The sequence below is a fragment of the Pleurodeles waltl genome, chromosome 11, assembly GCF_031143425.1.
Source record: "Pleurodeles waltl isolate 20211129_DDA chromosome 11, aPleWal1.hap1.20221129, whole genome shotgun sequence".
In the NCBI taxonomy this organism is placed as follows: domain Eukaryota; kingdom Metazoa; phylum Chordata; class Amphibia; order Caudata; family Salamandridae; genus Pleurodeles; species Pleurodeles waltl.
The window spans coordinates 408043717-408069857 of record NC_090450.1 but is presented as its reverse complement, the minus strand read 5'-3'; the positions used below and the strand labels follow the sequence as shown (position 1 = coordinate 408069857).

At 45.6% G+C, this 26141-nt stretch overlaps 1 protein-coding gene across 3 annotated transcripts in view; it reads right to left on the bottom strand.

The window, feature by feature from the left end:
• The window catches only part of UGGT1 (UDP-glucose glycoprotein glucosyltransferase 1), a 1185714-nt gene that overhangs the window by 620841 nt on the left and 538732 nt on the right, over window positions 1-26141 (bottom strand). For 2 of the 3 annotated variants that reach the window (XM_069213734.1, XM_069213735.1), the window contains exons 21-22: window positions 4887-4910; window positions 1603-1697 (exon numbers count right to left, since the gene is read on the bottom strand). In XM_069213734.1, the coding sequence (XP_069069835.1) occupies window positions 1603-1697; window positions 4887-4910 (119 nt within the window). The remainder of the gene's footprint in view (window positions 1-1602; window positions 1698-4886; window positions 4911-26141) is intronic. The other variant, XM_069213736.1, reaches the window with a different exon arrangement.

Sequence of the window (26141 nt, the reverse complement as noted above, 5' to 3'; positions counted from 1 at the left end):
AATATTCTAAAGGCGAGGAACCTGCAGTTAAAAATATCCACCACAAGATACTGTTCAGTGAGGGGACTGGTTTAACAAATACACGTAGGTACAGATCAAAAAGGAGTGACTAAATAGGATTGGCTCCGTACTTGGGAAACACTTTGCATGTTTGCGAGAGATCCATTTGGATGAGCAATCCAACAGACTGTGCACAAAGATTCTGTCTGCAAACAGAGTAGCTCCTCGAGTAAGCAGTATGGTTTTTGGTCTACATTTCATTTGCAAGCATTACTCAGTAATACTCAGCCAGTTGTTAATTTCAAGGTAGGCTGAGAAGTCACAGCATATTGTAGTTATTCATACCTGTAAACATTCAAGATGGGTGCATAGCTGGTCAGAATTTCTAGGTTAGGTAATGATATTCATCTGAAATTTCTTTCAAAATTTTTCTAGACTGCACAAAGTCAATCTCACCTCATTTCACTTTCTAACAAGAAGGGTTGAATGTTTTGAGAAATGCTACTGACCTTGTACGCAGCATAAGTGGGTAAAGAATGGGTAAGCCTTGCATTCTACTACAGACGTTCAATCCCACAAGTGTTTTTGGTACGAATTTTACTTGATAGTTACATTTAGTGACCAAACCTTTCTGGTATTAGGACGGCATTCAGCTGCTACTTCTATTCTCATGATGAATGTATTATGTAGGCTGCTTATCAATGACAATCTCTGGACATCACTGTTCTATTCTAGCAGCATGGAAAGCACTATAAAGCTGTTCAGCCCCAATTCACTCCTCTTATTCCCAAGTAATCAAACATTTCCTCTGGTGTTCCATACCTTTACTTTCTAACACAACCTTTTCTGAGTTTGCTCATAAAAGGGGAGGTAGTTACATGTATTTTAAATTTTGGAATACACCTAGCATTTTCTAGAACACAGGATACGCTAGGAGTGATGGACGACTCTCGAGAGGGGGTAATGAAGAAGTGATCTTGATACCAGAGATTACTATGGTGCCACATGATTCTGTGATGACATTTCTATTTTGTTTTGCACTTCATCTCAGCAACCTTAATACACTATGATTATGGCTGAAGCACCATACCACTTATGATGGACCAAACCAGGCACGATAGGAGACTCAGAAATATTATTCAATCTCAAACCCTGGAACATTTGGTGTGTGAAACTCCGCGATCAAGCATTCTGAGCAGTAAGAGCCTGCATTCATCATTTCTGTATCCAAGTAACAATATCCCCCTAGAGCTGTGTACTATCAGCTCACAAATACATAAATATCAAGCTTGCAGTAGCTTTGGAAAACAGAGCTCACACTTCACAACCTCCATTCAAAAACAAAGAACAAACATCAAGTCATTGGATGTTGATCTTTCCTTTCACTAGGCACTTCAACTTCATGTCCTCACACCTAGGATATGAGGAGTGCAACATATAAACAACCTAAACCATTTATGCTGAAAAGCAGAGTTACATTTTCCACCCTCACCTGCTAACCAGGTATTCCCAACCAAAGGTTTCAATACTGTCTAGAAATCGTCAATTAAAACACTTAAAACTATTCTTAAAAACTTTTCTTACCTGCATACCGCTACTAACCTGATGCTTAATTGCGTCGTATAGCAGTTGCCTCCCAGAAGGTTTGTCAAAATCTCCAACAATCCAGAAAGTCACTGGTCTCACAAAAGACTCATCTGAAAAAGTGGGTGGAGAGTGTAGAGAAATTAAAGCTAAGGTAAAAGACCAAAAAATGTATCCACAGTCATACAACTTTGGAATAGTAATGTACTGCATTTCGTCTTGGGCTTACCTCTAGGCTTTTGCTTTAATGTTTGGTTACTGGAGTGAAAGAACTTGTCATTTCTAAACTTGAGGCAAAATCTGTATGCTGTCTTATTTGTACTTTTCCTAAGCTTTACAAAGGTTAGTACCAAGCTTTACCCCACCAGATATCAATTTAGAACCAAACATTCCAATCTGCATTATGTGCAAAAAAGCACAAGAGGCACTACATACTAAACGGCAAAAATTAATCATATAACTAGAGCCTATTTCAGTGACTGCATTTGCCTCGATACATAAATATTTGAGGTAAACTCTCATCTGAAGAATAAACCAAAACTTTTATCTACCCAATCAACAGGTGAATTATGTACAGACTCAAAAAGGAAGTCTGTCTGACATTTCTTTCATTACTTGTATGAATGTGCCCTACATCTTTTCCAATGCTTTATCAACTTCAGCTTGTAGTTCTCCATTGAGCATGCTAGAAGGATGTGTACTAACAGCTCTCCCATCTTCATAGTTCATAATTTCTCCTCCATGCCTTCATTATGTGTTTCATCTTTAAAAGCTTTCAGGAGGCTAGAAGTGTAACTCATTACTTTATATACAAATATTAAATAACTACATTCAGCTCCTGACATCTAAAGCATTAGTCCTATAATACTTAATCAGTTCAACAAAGAATTCGCTGATCCATTTAAAACATGCTTTCTCCCCAGAGTGACAGTCGTCACTGAGTATGCAGGTACCAGAAGCATGGTATATATCAACGAGGTCCGTGAAATAGAGAAACAAGTCTTTATGCAGTATTTGTGAATTCACACATATCAGGAATACTGTGCATAATAGCATGGACATTGTCCGCACTGACTCTGGAAAAAATCTGAAGAATTTACTAAGTTGACACTGAAGAAGCAGCAACATTGAAACGTTCCATTGCTGTTATAAGAGAGTGCTAACAACCACTATAGCTTTTCCGGGATTGAGTTGGTAGGCACTAAGCTTCTGATGGTACTGGTACAGTTTGAAGAAGCATCACAACCCAACAAAACCTAAGGTCCTTTGATAGAAATATTGCTGCTGCTAATAACCAACTAATTATCAGAATATAGAGTAAAAATACGTTTGAGGCTATAAATAATCTAAACTGTCCACAATGACACAACAAAAAAAACCCACAAAACTAAGAACTTGAAACATTTCATGGTCCAAATGTCACTGGGGTCACATTAAAGTTCTAGAACAACTGATAATTTGGTGCTCCTGCCATGTGAACGTTATAGGAAAGTGCCTTTTTTGACATGGCCACCCCCACTTTTTGCCACTGGTACTGAAGTTTTTCGACTAAAGCTGCATTGGGCTCCTGTTAACCAGGTTCCCAGTGCCAGAACTTTTTCCCTAAAACAAGGTAATGTTTTAATTGTGTACAATTGGCACCCACTTTAGCACCCCTGTAAGTCCCTAGTAAATGGTACCCCGGGTTCATAAGGCACGGGTAATAAAGAGGGTCCCTATGGGCTGCAGCATGTATTATGCCACCCTCAGGGACCATTCACCTAGAACAGGCAGATGCCATTGCAGACTGCATGTCTTGGTGCAGCTAAAAGTGAAAACACAACATGGCACCCAGCCTGCGTGCCATGTCCCCCACCACTGCATGCAATACATGGTGGTCTGGTGTTATTAACAACACCCAGTCCTCCAAATCGGATAACTTACAAGAAAGTTCATTTGAGAGGAACCTAAAAGGCACTTTCGGTGATTCTCTTGTTTAATTATTTTTGGATTCGGGCCATGGAAACTTCAGTAAACCCATTCACAATTTCAAAGAAAAGAATATTGATCCTTATTTTTTGGTCGCAAAACATATAGTAGTTTGGAAGCCATGAATTATTTGCTACACCATACCATGCATTTGTATACAGGTGGTGTTATAGAAAGAATTACTGCTCTTTCAAAGTAATAAATGTTGCCGGACATTCAACCTTCATTGTTCAAGTACTGAGGAAGGCATTTTCTAGTTTGCCTCATGCTTCACACCACCTCAAATGAGCTAAGAGGCACTGACTGATCAGACAAGCTCCTCCTAAGCATCAAGGAGAATCGGAGTCCCCGCTTTTGGACATTGATTAAGTACACTAAACCCTCTATTCTCGTCACACATGCTGTCTTGTGCCTTTGATAAATCTATGTGGTGCCTACATTTTCACAGGTATTGGAAAGAACCTCACACATTGTTGGAAGCTTCAAGGCCAATGTAGGGTACTACCAAGCTCACTCTCCATTATGATGTGCAACATCTATTAAGGACGTACCAAAAAAAATATATATATTTCAAAGTAAATATACCCATCTTAATTTAATTTTATACCCACATCTTAATATTAGGAAATATTTATTCAACATTTTACCCAGTACATTTGTAAAACACTTAACTGATGAGCACACAATCCTGTTAATTACAGGATCTTCACATCAAGGTGGCAACTAAGTTACAAAATTTTAACTGCGTTTTCACTTTAAGCCAGGCAGTATCAGCCGTAAGACACAAAAACAGGGTCTACATTGCTACGTCAATGAATGGGTTTGTGCGAAATGCATACACAGCAAAAGTATCTTTACCCAGCCCTTCACAGAAAAGTGCTGATCATAAAACTAAAATTGGCACTATGTTATGATTTACTTCCAGTTTTAAATTACTAAAGCAGCAGAGAAAGGGGATGCCATTTAAACTCGGTGCATACAACATCTTATCATACCAAGAATAAGGTTCTTGAAGTCTTGTAATTTTAGACAATGCGTTCAATTTATGCAATGCACCATTTAATAGTTCTTGCATCGTCCCATTACATGCGATGCGATCATGCACGTTCCTCTCAACTAGAATGTAACTCACTTAATATGCAGAGCAGCCCCTTGAGGATTAGAAAATGAAAAATCAAAATTCAAACTAACTCCTCATAAATTTGTTGCACATGTGAACACGTGTGGCATGCAAGGGGAACAATTTGTTTATCAAGAAAGCAATGATGTCTATAAAGAGGAAATATCCACACCGAAATAAAGCAAAGAAGGCCAAGTGCCAAAGATTCAGTTACCATAGATTTCCTTGGATGACATCCCTAAACAGCAGCAGGGGGCAAGAGGGGGGAACAAAGAAAAGAAAAGTTCCATGTCAGCAAAAAATGTATGTACACAGAACCAACAATAAAGTACAAGTTACTTACTTTCGGTAATGAAATATCTGGTAGAGACATATTCTAGTTGGAGATTCCTTACCTTAGAATTTTTCCCCAGGCGTCAGACTGGATCCGGAGATTTTTCTTCAAGCAATAACCTTGAGCGTCGGTAGGTGGCATTGGTCGACTCCGCAGGCGTCGTGGTCACCGTGATGACGCTGGGAGTAGTACATAGATGCCGCCCTCGTGCAGTGACGTCTGTTTCTTTTAACAACTTTCCACGCATGAGCGCAGAGCCGCTAAGAACACTGAGATTGGTGCGCCAGAGCTAAGGACCTGAAAGGGGAATCCCTGTCCCTAGAAATCAGTTCGCAACCGTGGAGGATGGGTGGGCGGTAAGGAATCTGCAACTAGAATATGTCTCTACCAGATATTTAATTACCGAAGGTAAGTAACTTGTACATCTGATAGAGACTTCTAGTTGCAGATTCCTTACCTTAGAATAGATACCCAAGCAATGCCATCCTCGGTGGTGGGCTGTGAACCAAGATCATACTAGAAAGTCCTGCAGAACCGAACGACCAAAGTAGCCGTCTCGACGGACCTGACTATCCAGGCAGTAATGATTAGCAAACGTGTGCAGGGATGCCCACGTAGCTGCCTGACAGATATCCAGGACAGGAACTCCGTGTCCTAACGCAGTGGAAGCAGCAGTTGCTCATGAGCACGCAAGCCTTCAGGAGGTTGCTTCTTAGCCAAAGCGTAGCACATTTTGATGCAAAGAAGCACCCATCGAGAGATGGTACGCTTTTGCACCGCCTTGCCTTTTTTCGCACCCACATAGCCAACGAAGAGTTGATCGTCCGCCCAGAAATCTTTAGTACAATTGAGATAGAACGCCAACGCTCCTTTTGGGTCCAGACGGTGGAGTCTCTCCTCCTGATGTGAAGGATGTGGGAGTGCGTAGAAGGTAGGCAAAGTGATGGACTGGCCTACATGAAATGGTGTAACCACCTTAGGAAGGAAGCTCTAGTGGGTAGCACTACCTTGTCAGGATGTACCGACAAGTATGGAGGTTTAGAGGAAAGGGCCTGAAGCTCACTCACCCTGCGAGCAGAGGTGATAGCGACCAGAAAGACAGTTTTGAAGGTGAGGAGCCGCAAGGGACAATTATGTATTGGCTCAAAGGGGTTACACATCAAATAAGTAAGTACAAGATTAGGGTCCCACTGAGGCATGATAAATGGAGTGGGAGGAAATAAATGGGTGAGCCCTTTTAGGAATCTACTCACAATCCGAGATTTAAAGAGTGAGGGCTGATCAGGTAGCCTAAGAAAGGCGGAAATGGCAGATAATTACCCTTTAAGGGTGCCCAAGCAGAGCCCTGCTGGGCTAAAGAAAGAACAGAAGAACCTCTGACAGAGGGGCAGAAAGGGGATCAACAGATTTGTTGGTACACCATGACACAAATTTATTCCAACGACAGGCGTATACTGTTTTAGTCGATGGACGGCTGGCTGCCAAGCTAACATGACAGACTTTGGGTGGAAGGGCAAAAGCCGTCAACTGTTGCCGCTCAATCTCCACGCATGAAGGTGGAGGTTGGACAGGTTTGGGTACAGAACCGTCCCCTGTTGCTGCAACAGACTATCCGCCCGAAGAGGCAGTCTGAGGATCAATTGACATGCTCAATAGTTCTGGATACCACACTCTTCAAGCCCAGTCCGGAGCCATCAAGAAAATTTGGGCCCGGTCGTTCTTTATTTTCTTGAGAACTCTGGGAAGAAGAGGGATAGGCGGGAAGGCGTAGAGGAGGCTGGAATTCCAATCGAGACGAAAATCGTCTCCGAGCGAGTGCCGCCTTGGAAACTCTAACGTGCAAAACAGCTGACATTGCGCATTCTCTGCGGAGGCGAACAGATCAAACCAAGGCTCTCCCCACTGCTGAAAGAGACCTTGTGCCACCTCCGGATGGAGACGCCATTCGTGATCGACTATGCGTCGATGGCTGAGTTCGCCTGCTCTGGCGTTGAGGGAACCCGCCAGATGTTGAACCATCAGGGTAATGCCCTGATGTTCCAGCCATGGTCCAGAGGCATAGTGCCTCCAGACAAAGGGTTCAGGACCGTACTCCGCCCTGTTTGTTGGAGTACCACATGGCAGTAGTATTGTCCGTGAACACTTGCAACACTTTCCCTTTGAGAGAGGGAAGGAATGCTTTCAACACAAGCCTGATCGCCCAGAGCTCCAGCAGATATATATGGAGCCCCGATTCCATCGGAGATCAGAAGTCTCTGATCTCCACCTCTCCCATGTGGCCGCTCCAACCCAGAAGTGATGCATCTGTCACTATAGAGAGATCTGGTTGGGGAAGGGAGCGGGATCTGCCATGGACCCAATTCGGATTCGAATGCCACCACTGCAGGTCTTTCGCAGTCCCCTCCGAGATCTGGACCATGTTGGAGAGATTCCCCTGATGCTGCGCTCACTGGAACTTCAGGTCCCACTGCAGAGCCCGCATATGCCATCTGGCATGTGTTACTAGCAGGATGCAGGAGGCCATGAGGCCCAGCAGCCTCAGAGTCAGTCTCACCGAAACCCAAGACCGAGGCTGAAAGATTGGAATCATAGCCTGAATGTCTTGGACTCGCTTTTTGGGAGGATAAGCCCAAAACTGCACTGTGTCCAGAACTGCCCCGATGAAAGGGAGCGTCTGAGAGGGAGTCAGGTGTGACTTCGGCACGTTGATAGTGAACCCCAGCGTGGGCAGGAGGTTTGCCGTAGTCTGAAGGTGGGAGATGACTGTCTGGGGCGAGTCCGCCTTCAACAGCCAGTTGCTGATGTAGGGGAAGACTGAGACGAATAACCTGCGCAGATGAGCTGCACCCACTGGCATCACTTTTCTGAACACCCAAGAGGCACTGGTAAGGCCGAAGGGGAGCCCGGTAAACTGAAAGTGCTTGTGACCTACCATGAATCGAAGGTAACGTCTATGGGCTGGCAGGCAGGATAGGGATGTGGAAATAAGCGTCCTGCAAGTCCAACGCTACCATCCAGTCTCCTGGGTCTAAGACAGACAGAACCTGAGCCAGGGTGAGCATTTTGAATTTCTCCTTCTTGAGGAAGTAGTTCAGGTCCCGAAGGTCTCGTATAGGATGTAAGCCCTTGTCCTTCTTTGGTATCAGAAAGTAGTGGGAATAACAGCCACAACCTACTTCTGGCACAAGGACCTTTTCTATAGCTCCCATGGCCAAGAGACTTGCGACTTCCAGGCGGAGAAGTGCCAAATGATCCTGCGAAAGGTGATGGAAGAATGGTGGCATGTGTGGTTGTGCAGATTCGAAAGGGAGGGAGTAGCCCTTCGAAATGATCTGCAAAACCCACCCGTCCGTGGTGATATGTTCCCGTTGGGCAGGCGATGGCGGATCCTGCCACCAACTGGGCCGGTGTGAGAGGACGGACTAGGAGGGTTTGGAGGCTGCAGCAGGGGTAGAGGTGGAGTGGACAGACCTCTGGTTCCTTGTCCCACGGCCACATGGGATTCCGCGTCCTCGGCCACGCGTAGGCTGGCTAGCATGCGTGGCAAGGTGGCTGTGTGGAGGACACAACAGGGCGCCCCTTCCGTGCCCATGAAAGGGGCAAACAGCGGACTGTGGTGGGCGAGAGACCGAGGAAAGACCTAGGGACTGAGCCGTAGCCCCGGAATCCTTGAATCTCTCCAAGACTGAGTCCGCTTTGTCTCCTAAGAGATGGGTGCCATCAAAAGGCATGTCCATGAGTGACTGTTGGATATCCGCCGAGAAACCAGAAGTGCGTAACCAGGCGAGGCGCCGCAAGGCCACTGTCGTAGCAACCCATCAGTCCAGAGAGTTGATCGTATCCAGCGCACAACGGGTAGTGAACTTCGCCGCATCTCTCCCATCATTCACTGCTTGGGAGACGATAGCACAGGCCTCCTCCGGTATCTGCGGCAGGACTTGTGCAACTGTATCCCACAGGGAGTGCGTATAATGGTCCATAAGGCATGCAGTGTTCACAGACCGCAGCGCTAGACTGGAGGAAGAAAACAACTTGTTGCCAAACTGTTCCAGCCTCTTGGATTCCCTATCCGGGGGTGCGGAAGGGAACGCGCCTGAAGAAGAGGAAGCCTGGATAACAAGACTCTCAGGCGTGTGGTGTTGGGACAGGAATTTTGGATCATTCGGCACGGGCCGATGGCGGCGTGCGATAGTCCTGTTCACAGGAGCCCCTGTGTTGGGTTTGGACCATGTACCCAAAAGGACATCGGTGAGGGCCACATTTAATGGTAAAAGGGGTTCTGAAGTAGAAGCCCCAGGCTGAAGCACCTCCATCAGGAGATTAGACCCGACCTCTACAGTAGGCAGCTCAAGATCGAGGACTTCAGCTGCCCTACTGACCACCATACCATAAGTAGCTCCCTCCGCGTAACCACAGTAGGAGGAGACAGCATGCCAGCGTCAGAGAAGTATCCAGACCACTGGCATCACCCAAATCCTGTGCCCAGTCCAAAGCAGGGTTATCCTGGTATTCATAAGGGTCCAGGGACCCCTCCAATTCCTCCCCATACTCGTACCCATAGGAAAGAGGTTCCGAATCCGACCTGGGGCGAATAGGCCCCACTGGAGCCGAAGGCGGCGGCAGGCGACGCCGCTCCGACTCCGAGTCGTCAGGGATAAGAATCGGACCGACCCCGATAGCGTTGATAATTGACCTGGCGCCGGGGAAGGTCTTGATGTGACCTCGTGGCTGGGGCCGAAGCCGCCGGCACGGAACCCGAAGGCCCCTCAGTCAAACTCCTTGGGCCTGAAGGCGGAGTATCAGGTCGCTCCGGGAAACTCGGGGAAGCGCGGAGGTGACGGGGCGAAGTCAGAGAGCGCTGGGACGTCTTCGACTTCTTCTTACCTTGACCCGAGGATTTAGAAGAAGAGTGGTGATGACTCTGCGACCGATCTCGAGACTGGGACCTACGCGGAGTCGAGTGCCGGGCTGCCATTAGCTTTAGGTACCGCTCCCTCAAAGCCTTCAGGTGCATGACCCGAGACTCTGAGCACGACTTCGGGTCGTAGTCGCGCTCAAGGCACCACAGACAAACGCGATGAGGATCCGTCACCGTCATCATCCGATGGCAGTCCTCACAAGGCTTGAACCCGGTCTTCGGGGACATCCTCGACGCACCAAAGTTCGCACTCAAAAAACTCAACAAAACGGTTGAATTCGGCCAAAAAATAGCTGAGGGTAGCTCTTCTCCTGAGCAGCGCGTGGCGCGGAAAGAATACAACTGACGTCACTGCGGCGCCTATGTACTACTCCTGATGTCATCACGGCGACCACGACACCTACAACGCCTATGGAGTCGACTGACGCCACCTACCGACGCACAAGGGTATTGCTCAAAGAAAAATCTCCAGATCCAGTCTGATGTCTGGGGGAAAATTCTAAGGTAAGAAATCTGCAACTAGAAGTCTCTATCAGATAATGATTTTCAGGAATGTGATACAACCAACATCAAAGACACAAAAACACTACAATAAATGGTTTAAGTTACGGAGGCCTGAGGTAGCCTTACCAATTTCACTTCGCTTTTGATGCATACAAAACTGAAAGGCAACAAGCAGTAATCAGCTGACTCCCAAATGGTTATCATCTGCTTCGACAGCAGTTCCATTGTGATTTATAAAGCAACCTAGAATGCCACTTACACATTGTTTCACCAATGTTTCTTAGTTTCTCAAACTATTTAAAGCTATAGTGTTGAACAGAAAATATAACTCACCAGTTCCATATCCAGCATTATAAGCCCAAACGCTACATTGCAATAAAAATGTAACGTAGAAACATCTGTTGGTGGGCTTCAGAAACTGTACTGTAACAATTTCAGACGTGTAATTTCATGTTCGTACTGATGTTGGAGTGTGTAACAGTAGTGTGATGACAATCCTAAAAGAAAGCACCGAATCTGGCCTCTAAGGCAATGGGTTTGTCTACTGGTGGGATGTATGCAACCACAGGTAAGTTACCTAACCGTGAATGAAACTTACCATTGTGGAAAAGAGTGAACAGGAGTAGGCCCAAGGCAAACAGGATAAACAGCAAGCCCTAGCTAACTGAAGGCTGAGCTAAATCGCTGAGTAGTCATGAGGACATTGCTAGCTAGAAAGAACCCAAGATATGACTAGGACATCAGCGTTCAGAGAGCTGAAGAAATGCATTCCAGGGCAGTGTACACTGGGCATTCTAAATTTCGCTATAAAATCCGGAATTTCACACACAGATTTCAGAAATTTCACACACAGATTTCAGAAGCTTTGAGCAGGCAAAATTTGTGTATGAAAATAAACAAATCCAACAGGATTTTGTATTTGTAATGGAGCCAGTAACCGCTATTACCAGCCCAATCAGATTTAAGAAGCCATTCATAATGAGTGCACCAGTGAAGGGATCGGAAACTACTTATATAGGTGTTCAAATAGAGCTTACTTGCGCAGTACCACACACATGGAAGTATATAATTTGAGAGCAAACCCCTTGTGTTCGCCTGACTTAACAACCTATTCTTACCAAAAAAAGAAAAGTGTCATTCAGTATTGCATTTTGTCTGATCAAAGAAAGGATGGCAGATAATGAAGAAAGTTAACAATTACTCCCCAATAACGAACTATGGGCAGGTTCCAAGGAATAAAGAACAGAGGAACAGAGAGAAGGCTGCGTCAGAAAGCTTAGAACTAAGCGTACAGGTTCTACAGAATCCTCTGCAGGAGTTGTGTTTTGGGTCAGGAGGAAGCATCAAGATCGGAATGCCTTCGGAACACAAATGGAGTAACAGACGTAACCTCACTTATCTCTGAAAAACACCTATTGGAGAATGCCACTGAAGTCACATTATCTGATGTGAAATGTGGCAAATACCAGATGGTGGGTCTGTCCCATGTAGAGTGTAGCAGCGGGAGACACAGGAAGTAAGCTGCTTAGTAAATGTGGTCTTTTCGCAGATCAGGAGGCATCCACCACCTCCAAGGATCACAAAGAGGTTGCCCACACAAAATAGAGCCCTGGTTTTAAGTAAAAAAAACAAAAAAAAAACAGCATGTGTCCTTGACACTAAGACTGCGCATTGGGCCCTTGGCCGAGGAAACACTGGAGCAGATAAAATAGGAGCAAAATATTCTATGGAAAAATCTTCTTGAGAACAAAAGAAGGATAATAATTACTCAGGCCCCTTAGTCCCATCCCAACGAAAACTGTCTATAGGTTCAGAGGTGCATTGGGTTGAAGCGCCCTAAGATCCAAAGGCAAATCTCCTAATTTGCATTCATTCAGTCAAACAAAACGTAGAGCTAGTCTAGCTCTTTACAGAGATACCAATGAATAACATTAAAGATGTCTGGGTAAACCCACAATCTGCATAGTGGAGCTTCAAGAAACACAGTACCTTTTTTCGTCCCTCTCTTCTTGTCAGCAAAAGTAATGCCAGAGAGCGTTTGGGTGCAAATCTCATTGATAAAAAGTTTAGAAAAAAAAAACCTTATTAACAGCATCACCTCTCAAAGAGTAAATGCCTTTGGATGCAAGCCAATGCCTTGGGGTGTCCAATCCAAGTCTTAAGGGAACTAATGGATACTGTGTATTGGCCAGGTACTCCCACGCTATACAGGATATGGCTGCCTTGTCTTTACCAGTGGGACTTTTTTGGCTCTTTGGTGCAAGACAGAATGCATGCAGCAAAGCAGTCCATGCAAGAGGACTGGATGAGGTGACAGTAGCAGCTAGATATATTGGCACTTGCTTTACACTTAGAAAGGGCACGTCATCGAGATGCACCAGGTTTGCAAATGAATACAGGCTTAGCTTTTTGACAAGCACTTTGAACGACCTAGGTTGTTTGGTAAAAAGCATACTATTTGCTTAAGAAAATCATGTATAGCCCTGGGCCAGGACTCACCCACAAAAATGATGCACTAACAGCACTAGAAATTCTAGGTCTAGGATGGATAGGCCGCGTAAACTAATACAAATACACTTGCTGTTTTTTTTTATTCAATAAATGATTACCAAGTGAGATTTGTGTTTGCCGTAAGTTAGATCTATATACCTATCTACATGAATGCTAGATTTATATTACCATGTAAAACCACAGAATCATAAGATGTGTGCCTTTTTGTTGCAACACTAGATGTCTATCTAGAAGATCTAAATTATTCATGAGTTGGAAGATGTCCACCTCACACTGCCGAAAAGGGGAGCTAATCTTTTCTCTGTGGTATCTAGTGACAGCGGTAAGAAATGCCTGAATGCAAGTTTGGTCTGCCCACCTGATAATGGTGGTAAAGGCCTTATGAACCTCACAAGAGAGTCAACAACATACCAACTTCCTAGAGTTGTCAAACATTTGATGTGCTGGGAGGGCATTGCTCCAGTGGGTTCAAGCAAAACAAGTCCAGCTCATGGTGGACAACAAAACTGTACTGTTTTATATCAACAATCAGGGAGGCATGAGCTCCTAAGCCGAGCATAATCAGGAGCCGAGTCTTTGGGCATGGGTCACAGACATTGAAAGTGGTCAGACAGCAGTTCAGGTAGAGAGGAAAAATTACAAAGGCATGCCATTCAAACAGACGATTCCACTACACAGAATTGAAAGCTGCTTCAGGAAGTCTATACCAGAAATAGACCTTTTTGCAACCCTTCTGGTTCCAATATTACAGAATCATTTCAGGATAAAGCAACATGGAGATCGTATAATTCGGATTGTTCAAGAATGGACAAGGCATGCTGGATATCCTAGTAGTCCAAAATGTATGTGGCACCACGCTGTTCGTTGCCACTGCTAGAAGGTCTTCTCGCAGCTCATAGGTCTACTTCTACATCCATATCTGGGAACACTCAATGTTCATGCTTAAGAAGTGAGAGGTTAATCCCTCTCTACTTGCAATGTACCCCAGGAAGGTAAGAGACATTCTTTCAGGTGGCAGGTATACAGTGAAAAGGGCAGTCTGCTCTAACATACAGGCCATTTTGTCATCTTGGTGCAAAGTAAATTTGTTGTAACCTCTGAATGGGTCAAAATTAACTGAACATGGGAACTGTATACGGATGTGTAATGCTACTTCAGACTGCTGGCGGTATCAACATTTCTTAAAGAACATCAGAACAACCTCCCACAAATCCCTGCAAATACAATATCACAACTTGCTTATTTGCCTTTTTGCTGCACCTTTCAAACGGAAGTATACAGGCTCACCTAAATTGTTCAACATCTAAGACAGTTATGTTAGCAGCCATCAGATCAGCAAGAAGAGTAGGGAACCTCTCATGCCTTACCTTTAAAGAATGGCAATTTTGGAGTTTTAATTAGTGCAGTTGATTTCACTAGCCTGTATTTTTCCTTCATGTCACCCTGTTCCCTCCAAAGAAGATAAGAGATTATACGAACTGGACTAAAAGAAGGCCTTTAGTCACTAAACTCCCAGGACTAGAGAATACATTATAAGGATCTATGATAAACTAATTCTGATAAGTTGAACAAAAGAACCTAATGATCTCTAGGTGGATAGTCCCAAAATCTTTCAGAGTTAGCTGGAACAAAGCAGACCGAGGGATTCAGATACTACTCAACAATGGGAATGCTGGCTACATCCGCCTTCATCAGAGAAGAGGTTTGGTTCAGTACATTTATAGTCCACTACCTGGAATACGTTTCCTCCTTGGCTAAACATTATTGCCTGGATCTGAAGGCTAGAGCTTGATTTAAATACACAAGGTCAATCAACAACCTATAACAGAAGTTGCCCGGCACCAAGATAGTCACTCTCTGATGTGCTGGGGCAGCCTTATTCCTTAGACTGTTTGCTGGAGCTCTGCTTGGTGACCAAAGCATACATATTTGCAGCAGGTGTGCATAGAGGACAGGCATCTAACAAAAAGGTGGACTCTGGGAAAGCTGGAGTATGAATGCACCTGGTGTGGCATTAGAGACAATAGCACTGTTGCTTCCAAATTGGTAGAACAGAGTGACAGGACCCACATGGGAGGTCCTGTTCTGAGCAAACTTATTGACACAGAGGTTGGACCACTTCAGATGATCCCAGAGTCTGCAGTAGCAGTACAGCAGAGGAGAGATCCTAGGTGTTTTCTACATCCTACACGGGCTCAGGTCAGGAGTTGGTAAATGAATCAGGTAGAGTGTACACTGGAGAGCAAACGTCTGTATAAGTGCCATGTAATTGTTGGACCGAGCTGTTACAGAAAATGTAGAATATGTATGCAAAAATATAGCGCAACAACAGACATTGGCAGAAAATATAAGAAATATAGGAACATTGTAGGCCTAAATACAAAGCTGACCAAAATAAGTTGAAGAGTTCACTCAAGGACAATATTGCAGTTAAAAGCTAACTCGTGTTTAACAAATATGTAGGAATTTATGACCCAAAAGCACATACGTTCACTGGCATGCATGTTGTGATTCCAAACATAGTTTTTTTTAAAGTTCTGCCTGTGCACGGGGCTGGGAAAATGCCAGAGACTGCCGTCATTTAAAGGTGAGGGCAAAATGCAGATTAAACTTCCATGCTATTTATCTAATGTATGACTTATTTTCTTTGGACAGCTAAAAACCTGATTTTGCTACACTTTACCTCCAGTTAAGACCTAAAACACTCAAATTGCTGTCCTGTACTTAATGTCTGGACGTCATTCCGTGATCTACGAGACGCGTGGTTTGAAAAGGTTATCTTCTCTGAGGGCAGAGAAAAGTGACCAGGGGTGACCAGTTCCATTTACTGTTTTAGAACAGAATTTTGGTGATTAATTGGGCACTACATAACTAGTTATCTTGTTATTCCTAATGATGAATTAGATTTAGTCAATTTGAAATTGGGGGTTGCTAATCCATGTCTAATGATTTGACATAGCAGGAAGGCTGATGTTGAAAAAATTCACCTCCAAGTACAATCTGACACTCAAATTATTGTTCTAGATCTAACATACAGAAGTCACTCTTTAGACTGATGGACACATCGTTTGAAAATGTAATGCTCTGTAGGCGGAGAGGGAAGTGACTAGGGTTGCCAGTTGTATTTGAGGTTTAGAAGAAATAGTGATTCATATGAGGGAGGGAGAGCAAAAGAGAGAAAGAGAAAAAGAGAGACTGAGAGGGTGAAAGAGAGAGAAGGAGAAAGAGAGAGAGTATGTGTGTGTGCGCCACTGTGTGATGTTGTGTAATGCTCTTTTAATATGTATTCTATGAATTGACAAAGATAACAATTGCTACATTTCCCTGCTTTAAAAAACATTTCTATAAGTTTTAAAAGAAGTGTGATATATGAAGGTTACATTCCAACATACTGGGAAGAGATTAATTATGGAGACTCCTTTAAGACATACGCAGACGGCCTTTCCCCATAATCAGAGAAAATTATAACAATATTGTTTATTATAATGTTTTAAAGCTACCCAAAAACATATGTATCCCTACCCACAGGAAGGGATATTCTATTTGTTTCCCCAACTCCATACGACTCTATACATACCTCTCCCAAGGTATTGAGTATTTAACCATTAGTGCAGCTACATGAAGCTGCAGTGGGATTTGAGAACCCCAAAATTAAGACCCCTTCACAATACCCAAAAGCTACCCCTAAAGTTGCTTCACGCATGTCAAAGCCAAAATATGTGACAAGTCGAAGCAGTTTACCCTACGTTTAAACGCAGCCTCTTGAAGAAGATGGCAGAAGTGAACAACAAAGTTCAAGGGATAGTGATGACCAGTCACATGATTCATCAGCAACACTGCTTTTGTTGCAGAGAAGAGACACAACTGGAAGGACAGTTAGAGTACAAATGTCTACCTCACAGCGAACAAACGCACATGATGTTAGATATGCTGACTACATGGACAGAACTGCTAGTATGGCACAATGACAAGAATTATTTGAGGAAAGGTGGGCAGAGAACTCCTAAATTGTCAATAGTAATCACTGCATGTCCTTTAAGTGTGCGTAACAGGCATCACGTCTGATCCTGGATGTGAGCGAAAATATATAAGAAGCACCGTTACCGCATGTGCTCTTCTCAAAGGAGCTACAGAACCAGTTACTTTTCAACACCAGGGCTCAGGAGCATACTCTCTACTTCCTAATCCTCAAAAAAGATGGGTGCGTTCGGCTGTAGGAAGCTGGTGTTCTATATGGTGCACTAAAATGAAGTACACTGTGCAGAAAGTCCAGTGGTTCCCCCAAGGTTTGCAGAGGCAGAAATACACTTGGGCCCCGTTCTTCTTGAGAACTCTGGGCAGAACTGGTATTGGCAGAAAGGCATATAGAAGGCCTGAGTTCGATTCGAGACGAAGAGCGTCTCCGAGAGAGTGCTGTCCTGGAAACTCCAACGTCGAAAACAGCTGACATTGTGTCTTCGCTGTAGAAGCGAATGGATCTAAGCGAGGGTCTCTCCACTGTTAAGAGAGACCTTGCACTATCTTTGGATGAAGACGCCATTTGTGATCAGCCAGGCATCCACATCTGAGTTCTTCTGCTCTGACGTTCAAAGAGCCTGCCAGATGCTGAATCACCAGGGATATGCCCTGATGTTCCAGCCATGTCCAGAGGCGGAGAGCATCCTGACAAAGGGTTCACGACCCCACCCCACCCTATCTGTTGCAGTACCACATGGTGGTAGTGTTGTCCATGAACACCTCCACCACCTTCCCTTTGAGAGAGGGCAGAAATGCTTTAAATGCTAGCCTGATCTCCCTGGGCTCCAACATTCTTTGTGCCAACTGGTTACCTTGGGGTCCCCCAGGAATGGCCCTCAATCCATAAAATCCATCCGCAACAGTCCTGTGTTAGCTTATGGGACACCAGTCTCAATAACTCTGCACCCAGGTGCCTGTGGGATTTCTAGAACCTACCTCTGGTAAACTCTCACTCCCTCAGCCCCTGGGATTCTAAAACATTTACCTTGGGCGGGCACCTCCCATCTTTTACCTCTTTCTTAGGGGCCCAATAGGGGCCCATGTATTTCTATGCTTTTCCTGCTTGTTACTAAGTATATATTTTGTGTGGAGATATCTGCAAGTGGAGATATAACAACACTAGTATACTCTTAGTGTTGTAGTAAAGAATACTTTATTTTTGCAACACCTCGTGTGGTTCTTTCTTGTGTAACAGTTACTGACTGACTACTGTGGTTTTGTAAGTGCTTTACACTTCTCCTTAATAAACCTAAGCTGCTCTACATGGCTACCCCTAGAGAGCTTTGGTTACCGAGGCACCAAAACACTACCACTCAGGGTAGCCCGAACTCAATATAGGTTGCCAAACCATAGGTGTACACCATAAAGTGAGCCAGCCTCCTACAAATACCACACAGGTCAGTCAGTGAGTTACACACAGGCAAGAACCACACCAGTGTTAGAAAAATATGTAATATTTATTATAACACACACTCTAGAACTAACTTTGGTATATCTCATAACTGGAGATATAGTCATAGAAAAATATACATAGCAACAGGTAAATAAAGGCATGAAATAACATGGGCCCCTATGGGAGTGGGGGGTTCAAACCATACACTAAAAAAATGGAATGCGAAAACCACACCCAACCCACCCTACCACCTAAGGACCCTTAGGACTGGTGAAGTAGTAACACCCCAAAGGTAAGTAGGTAGGATTCCCCAGGCGTCCGTGTGCAGAGTAGAAATCTCGGGTCAGTGCCCATAGGATAACATGGGGAAGGCACAGTTGGAGTTTTCACGTTTTAGGACCTTCCCAGAGGACCCCAAGGAAAACACACTGTGACAAGGGAGGTTGGATAAAGTACCCACCCGTGGATACCTAGAACAGGGAAGTACCAACACCAGGGAGCCCAGGTGCATAAGGATTCAGTCGCGTTGGACCCTCCCACTAAAGTCAAAGGGGACCTCGTTTGTCCAGCTGCTATTGTGACCCACGGACCAGTTTGGTGGAACCCAGGCATGGATTCCAGGAGAAGAGGACATAATGAGGGAGGGGACAGAGTCCAGACCACCCAGTGATGCCCTGGTGATGCAGGAGGGCAATGCTCACCCTTCTCAGTGATGCTTCCTGAAGGACGGTGGACGAAGAAGTGCATTTGTGGAGTCAAGGAGATGCAGGAAGATCCCAGGAGTCGTCCACAAGCTGCCCCACGCCAGTAGTCGAAATACAGAGGGATCAATGGTCAACAGAACCACCAACAACCTTGGCAAATGAAAATAAGGGTCATACAGAGTTTGCAGGATCTTTGGCACCAGTAAGGTCCATGGGACCCAACCTTGGCAGGTAGGTCACGGCCAGCCCTAAGCAAGCAGGGGAGCCAGCAGGAATCGTTGGAGCCCCCCGGCAGCAGGCACGGGGAGTCACAGGGAGGCCTCAGCAGCACAGCAAAGAAGGATGCCCACAAAGCAGGAGCTGCAGACAGGACGTAGTTCTTGGAACTGGAGAGTACTGGAGGCCTGGGCTTCTTGGAGCTAGGAGGCCTTTGGACTGAAGAGACAAAAAGCCTTGGCAATGACAAGCAGACACAGTGCACAGGGGTTCCAGCCAAACAGCTCCAGAGAGGGGCCACAAACTTCCTAGTTGCAAGGAAGATAGGTCAGACCTCTGGAGAGCCACAGACTCGCCACTTGTGTTGCAGAGCCACAGAGGGTTTGTCGGACAGTAGGATCCACAAGACGATCCTAATCATTGATGTGCCTGAAGATGCAGGGGAGTGACTCCTTCACTCCAAGGGAGATTCCTTTTTGCTTTCCTAAGTGCAAGCAGAGTCCCAGTGACTCTGGATGATGCATGGCCACGAGGTTGCAGAATTACTTGCAGAAAGTAGACACAAAGTTGCAATAGAAGGTCTTCTACTTGTTACAGTCTTGCTTCTGCTTCCAGCAAAGAACAGCAGTGGTTCCGGTCTCGAGGTTGAAGAAGTGTCTTGCAGAGGAGACATGCGGTCGGTTTCTGAAGTCTTGCAGATGAATTTGGGGTTCCACCTTCAGGGGAGCCCTTAAGTAACCCAGAAAGGGGGTTGGACACTAACTGCAGTGACCCACCTAACAGAGGGGGTCAGAGATGTCACCCAGCTGGACAACCAGTCAGATGCTCCCAGGGGGTCTTTGGTCATCTTATTTCCAAGATGGCAGAATCAAGTGGCCACGCGGCAGAGCTCTGTGCACCTCCCTAGTGGGGGAAGCTGGACAGGGGGGTGGTCACTCCCCTGTCCTTTGTGTGTTTCATCCCAGAATGGGAACCAGGGGTTCCTGCACTGGTGCAAACCGGATAATGCAAGGAGGACACAAAATGTGCTCTTCAAAGCAGTCTAATGGTGCTCAGAGGCACCCCAGTCCAGAAACACCTATTTCTAAAGAAGAGGTGAATCACACCTCTATCTTGCAGGAAATCCTTTGTTCTGCCTTACCCTGCCTGAGCTCGGCTCAGCAGCAAGAGAGCAGAACAGTGTCTGGGGACAGCAGCAGCAAGGGCTGACCCTGCAAGGCTTTACAGGAAGACACGGGATCCCTTAGAGAACCCCCAGAGTACATGGTATCAATCATGTAGTTAACGCTGGAATCAGTGTACTTGCATAATTCCAAAATGCCTATGTTCAGTGAAGCCATTATAGAGTTGGACAACGTATGTGGCCCAGAGTCCACTACATATCTTAAGTTGGCTCCCCCACACTTACAAAGCTCAGGGAATGGAGTCTGAGATTTGTAGGGTCACCTCTGCTCACACAGGGGTGTCCTCACACTTAGAACCATGCACCTTGCCCTTGGACTGTTGGGCTGTAGGGCCTACCTTAGGTGTGACAGAGTCAGAGTGCAGTGACCATGATATAAGGCAAACCTTATATCTGGAGTGAAGGTGCATTCACCATTTCACACAGGCTGCAATGGCAGACCTGCAGTCACAGTTCACATGGGCACAATATATGCTGCAGCCCATGGGGGACCCCTGGTGTACCAATGCCCCTGGTACCCAAGTACCATATACTATGGGCTCACACGGGTGCACCAGTATCCCAATTGTGGGTTTAAAAGTTACCTTACAACAAACTTTAATGGAGAGAGCACTGACACTGGGGTTAGCGTGATTCCAGTGTACTACAGTCTAAACACACTGACTCCAGACAAAAAGTGGGGCGGTAACCATGCCAGAACGATGCTACTTTCCTCCACAAGGTCTCATAAAAGTCCCTTAATTGGGCAGGGGTTGCTCTGGCTCCTGGAAACTCGGGGAGGGACGGAGCCGACCCAGAAACAGGCTCCGAAGACAGAGGCCTGGAGTGAGGATGCTCTTTCTCCTGTGTTGCATCATTCGACTGACAGACGAGGAAGTCGAAGAACGTTTGGGCTTCTTTGAATTCTTCTTGTGCTTACCTGAGTGACCTGGCAATTTGGACTAGGATGAGGAGGAGTGGTGATGGCTTCACGTCTCGGGACCTTCCTCTTGAGTGAGAGCGATGCGGAGCCAAACGCTGGGCAATGACAGCTTTAGGGACCGCTCCCTCAAAGCCTTCAGGTGCATGGGCCGGCAGTCGGAGCACGACTTCGGGTTGTGGTCGCACTCCAAGCACCACAAATGCACCAGGTGCTGATCCATCACCGACATCATGCAGTGACAGGCATTGCAAGGCTTGAAGCCAATCTTCTGTGACGACGTCTCGATGCACCAGCAGCCAAAAAACTTCACACGCACCACGGTGACAGTTATATACAGCCCTCAATGCCACATTCTGCAACCACAATGCCAACAACTGACACTGAGTCCACAGATGCCACCTAACAGAGTGCAAGCGTAATGCTAAAACAAAAATCTCCATATCCAGACTGATGACTGGGGGGAAATTCTAAGATAAGGAATCTGCAACCAGAAGTCTCTATCAGATCATGTCAAAGCCTACTCTTTCAAAGGGAACCTAAACCACTGGAAGTGGCATTAAGGGGGGCGTTGGGTGGCCACCTGTCTTGCAACTGGCTTGACATTTGGCACAGGAGCTACAAAACACCTTCACCTTCTGGGAAATACCTTGCTAGTAGAAGTGTTTCACCAACCTACTCGAGGATTTAGCTAGGCCAAGATGCCCAGCTTGGGGATATCATGGGCAAGAGAGGAGAAACTCACTAAACTGCTGAGGCACTAACACTCTCCTAGTGGGTCTCTGGCCTCAGTGGAAAGGAGTCCCTCCTCCCAACAGGTCCTGTGGGAGGCAAAGATATCTCCCTTCTCCTGATCAGCTGTCTCAGGCCTTCAAAAGTGGGACAGGTCATCCTCCCCTGGCACAGATCTTCCCTAGATGATCCCCCTTGGGCACAAGATCTCTGCTGTGTAAGGCCCAAGCTCCTGGGGCTCAGTTCCCTCTGGAGCTGACAGGTCTTCTCCATGAGGAGAAGAGGCATATGTATGAAATCTGGTTTCACAGAATTCTTGCCATTAATCTTGGTAGGCTGGGTCATTATTCCAGATTCTAACTCTACATTTTCACCCAGGGCTTTGCTTTGTGCTCTGGTTTTTATGCACACCCATTCAGGTATACCAAGTATGGCTTCATGGGTTTCCCTTCTGACCTCAGCCCATGCTGAGGACTCAAGATCTTTGCCTAGCAGACACTGTACAGGGAATGCAGGAGATACCACAGTTTCCTGTCCAGTAACCCCTCCCCATTCTAAGGATACAAATGCCATGAGATGCACCTTAGCCTGATTATCAGTATTGAGGACTGTATATGTCTCACCAGTCAAATACTGATCTGAGGACACCAGTAGCTCAGTCCCCATGGTGACACTGACACTAGTGACTCTTAGTGCTTCAACTCTAATCCCATTAATATGTGGCTGTTGTCTGTATTTCTCCAGAGTACTGGCCCAGACAGTCATGGCAGCTACATATACCCCATCCTCTCAGACTAGAGTTGCCTGATTAGGCTCACTGACATGGTCAGGGCCTACCTGGAATCCAATTTGGAGGCTTACCACATTTACTGAAGGTGCACTACAGGCATTCGTTTTGTGGGGACCGGTAGGGTCTCCAGTTCAGTGTCCAAGAGCCTTACTGTCATGGCCCCAAGTCGTTTTGGAATCCCAGTTTTTCCCTTTGTACTCACACTTGGATTGTGAAGAGACCCAGGGCCCAATCTCCTGTACAGGTTTTTGGGGGGCTTTAGAAGACCCTTTGGTTTTATCCTTGCTCTAGTTACCCTCGTTCCCATTAGGGGGGACTTCTTGGCGGTCTCCCCCACCAGTGAAAGTTTTGGTCACCCTTGTCTTGACCCAATGGTCTGCCTTCTTCCCAAACTCTTGAGGAGAAAGTGCACCTAGGTCTAGCAGGCACTGATGCAATGTATCTTGCACACAATTACTCAACAGATGCTCTTACATCAATAAATTGGAAAGCCCCTCAGGACTGACTCTGGCTTTTTCGAGTATTCCTAAACCTGATTCTGTACTCTTCAAGAGTGAGCCCAAAGCCCTCAATCGGGGTGTCCTTCATGAGGTCATAGGACCTAGCATCTGCCTCATTCATTGTCAGAAGTCTATCCCTGCACTTTCCTGAGAACATTTTCCAAAAGCAAGAGCCCCAGTGCTTTTTGTTAAGCTCTCTTGAAATGGAGGCCCTCTCTCAAAGGCAGTGAACCACTTGGTGATATCACCATTCTCATATTTGGAGACAATCCCTTTGAGGATTTTAGGGTCAGATTTCCCTACTCTGTCCCTAGATATAAAGTTGCTACCACCATTCATGGGTTCTAAACCCATTTCTGCTTTTTCCCTTTCTATGGCCAGTATCCTGTCCTCCAGGTAAATTCTTTGAACTAATCTTTCTTGAAGAATCTCTTCTTCAGAGAGTTCTTCACTGGACCTTGCAGGACCTGAGCCATCCCCACTAGACGGAGGTGCTCTAGACACCTGGGGTTGTCTGCCAGATGCAGTTTCCTCTCTTTCAAGTGGTGGAGAGTCCAAATCCTCTTCTCACTCAGTCTGCCCTGAACCTCAGGGTCAGTGGCCCCATCAGTAGGATGGGACTGCTCATACTCTGCCAACAGCTTCTGGAGCTTTTCAGTGGTAGGGTTTGAGCCAGTTTTGATTCTGTACCCTTTGCAAAGTGTCCTTAACTGCTTATGAGAAAGCTAGAGAAAAGTGGTAGGCTCGAGCTCCTCATCCATACCCTCTGATGTACTCATTATTGTACTAAAGTTTGGACCTTTTTGGAGCTAGATAAAAATTCCTAACAGATTTTAGAGGCTTAACTTAAGTAAGTTTTTGAAATGTTTAACCTGTTAAAACCATATGGACTTAACCAGGGTCCTAACAGTTACTTTTAGGAATTTTGAAAAAAAAAAACCAATTAAAAAATGCAACGTATCTAAAGGCAATTTTTGGATTTATTTGTGTAGTCACTTACTGACCAAGTGGTATCAGCAAATGAAAAGTCACAGGCCCCCACAGTGGATCCACCAAATTAGGAAGCTGACCCTCTATATAGTGCACTAAAAAAAGTACACAGTGCAGAGAGGCCAGTGGATCCATGATATGTTTGCAGAGGTAAAAGTAGATAGTACTAATGCACTATTTTGTGGTAGTGTGTGCGAGCAGTTGGGCTTATCAGAGGATTGTGTTAAGCATTTGTTGTACTCACAGAGGCAATAAATGAGACACACACACAAACAATAAATCTGAGACCAAACTAGAAAAAAAAACCTGGTCTACTAAGGAAAAAGGCTGCAGGCTCTGGCCAGAAAGCCAGGTGGGGAAAAATGACAGGTAGATAGCAAACGTGTGTGGTGCTCAGGGACATAGGTGCAACTTTAGTCCTCTTCTTCAAAGCCCAGGGGAGAGGGATGTCCTTTGGTGTTGTGTTTTTGTGTTCGGGAGCACTCACTGTTTGGTGGTCCTGTGTTCCGAGACTGCAGGTGGGGGCAAGGAGTCCAGGAAGGTTGAAACTACAGTAGACAAGCTCAGAAGAGCTGGGAGACGTTGTTGCCACCACAGACCCACTTCAGATTGGACCGTAGGCGACTGGTGCAGTGGTTGATTCAGGTTTTGGGTTTCTCTTACCACAGAGGCTAAGGGATATGGGGCCTGTGTGCAGAGGTAGCAGGTGACTTCGGGAAGTTCAGGACAGGTGAAACCACAATGAACTCTGGAGAGCCTTGTTTGCAGCGGAAATCCACTCCAACTTGGGTTGGTGACAGCGGTGCAGTGGTAATTTCAGGTGTCAGGCCTTTGTGGTTCCAGAATCCTTTCTTTAGAGCTGCTTGTGGAGCAGGTCCGCTGCTCACAAGAGTCTCGAGTCATTGTCGAAAGCAGGCAATCCTCCTGGGTTTCTGCAGATTCAGCTGCAAGACTAGTCGTCTTTTGGTGCACAGTCCGTCAATGGTTGCAGACAGCCTGGCAGAGTTGGTACTAGGTGTAGGAGGCTGGCTCAGTTTATGGTGTACACCTATCGTGTGGCACCCTATACTGAGCCCAGGCAAATGTGATAGTGTCTTGGTGCCTAGATAACCAACGCTCTCTAGGGGTAGCTGTGGGGAGCAGCTCAGGCTTATCTTGGAGAAGTGTAAAGCACTTACAATACCACAGTAGTCAATCAGTAAGCAACTGTTACACAAGAACCACACCAGGTGTTGCAAAAAATAAAGTATTCTTTACTACAACACTAAGACAATACTAGTGTTGGTATATCTCCACTTGCAGATATCTCCACACAAAATATATACTTAGTAACAAGCAGGAAATGTTCACACAAGAAAGACCTACACCAAGCGTTACAAAAATAAAGTATTCTTTACTGTAACACTAGTACTATCCTAACATTGGTGCAGCTCCACTTGGAGATATCTACACACAAAAAATATGCTTAGAAACAGACAGTAAAAGAACAGGAATACATGAAGCCCTGGGAGGGGTCCAAACCACATACTAAGAAAGTGGTATAAGAATGAAGGTGCCCAACCAAGATAAGTGTGTTAGACTACCAAGTGCTGAGGGAGTAAGGAATTAACAGAGTTAAGTATCAGAAATCCCAGAGGCGCCCGGGTGCAGAGTTAGCATCGAGCTGGGTGTCCCATAGGCTAACACAGGACATTGCGGTTGGAATTTTCAGGATTCAGGACCCTTCTCAGAGGACCCCCGAGGAAACCAGTTGGTACA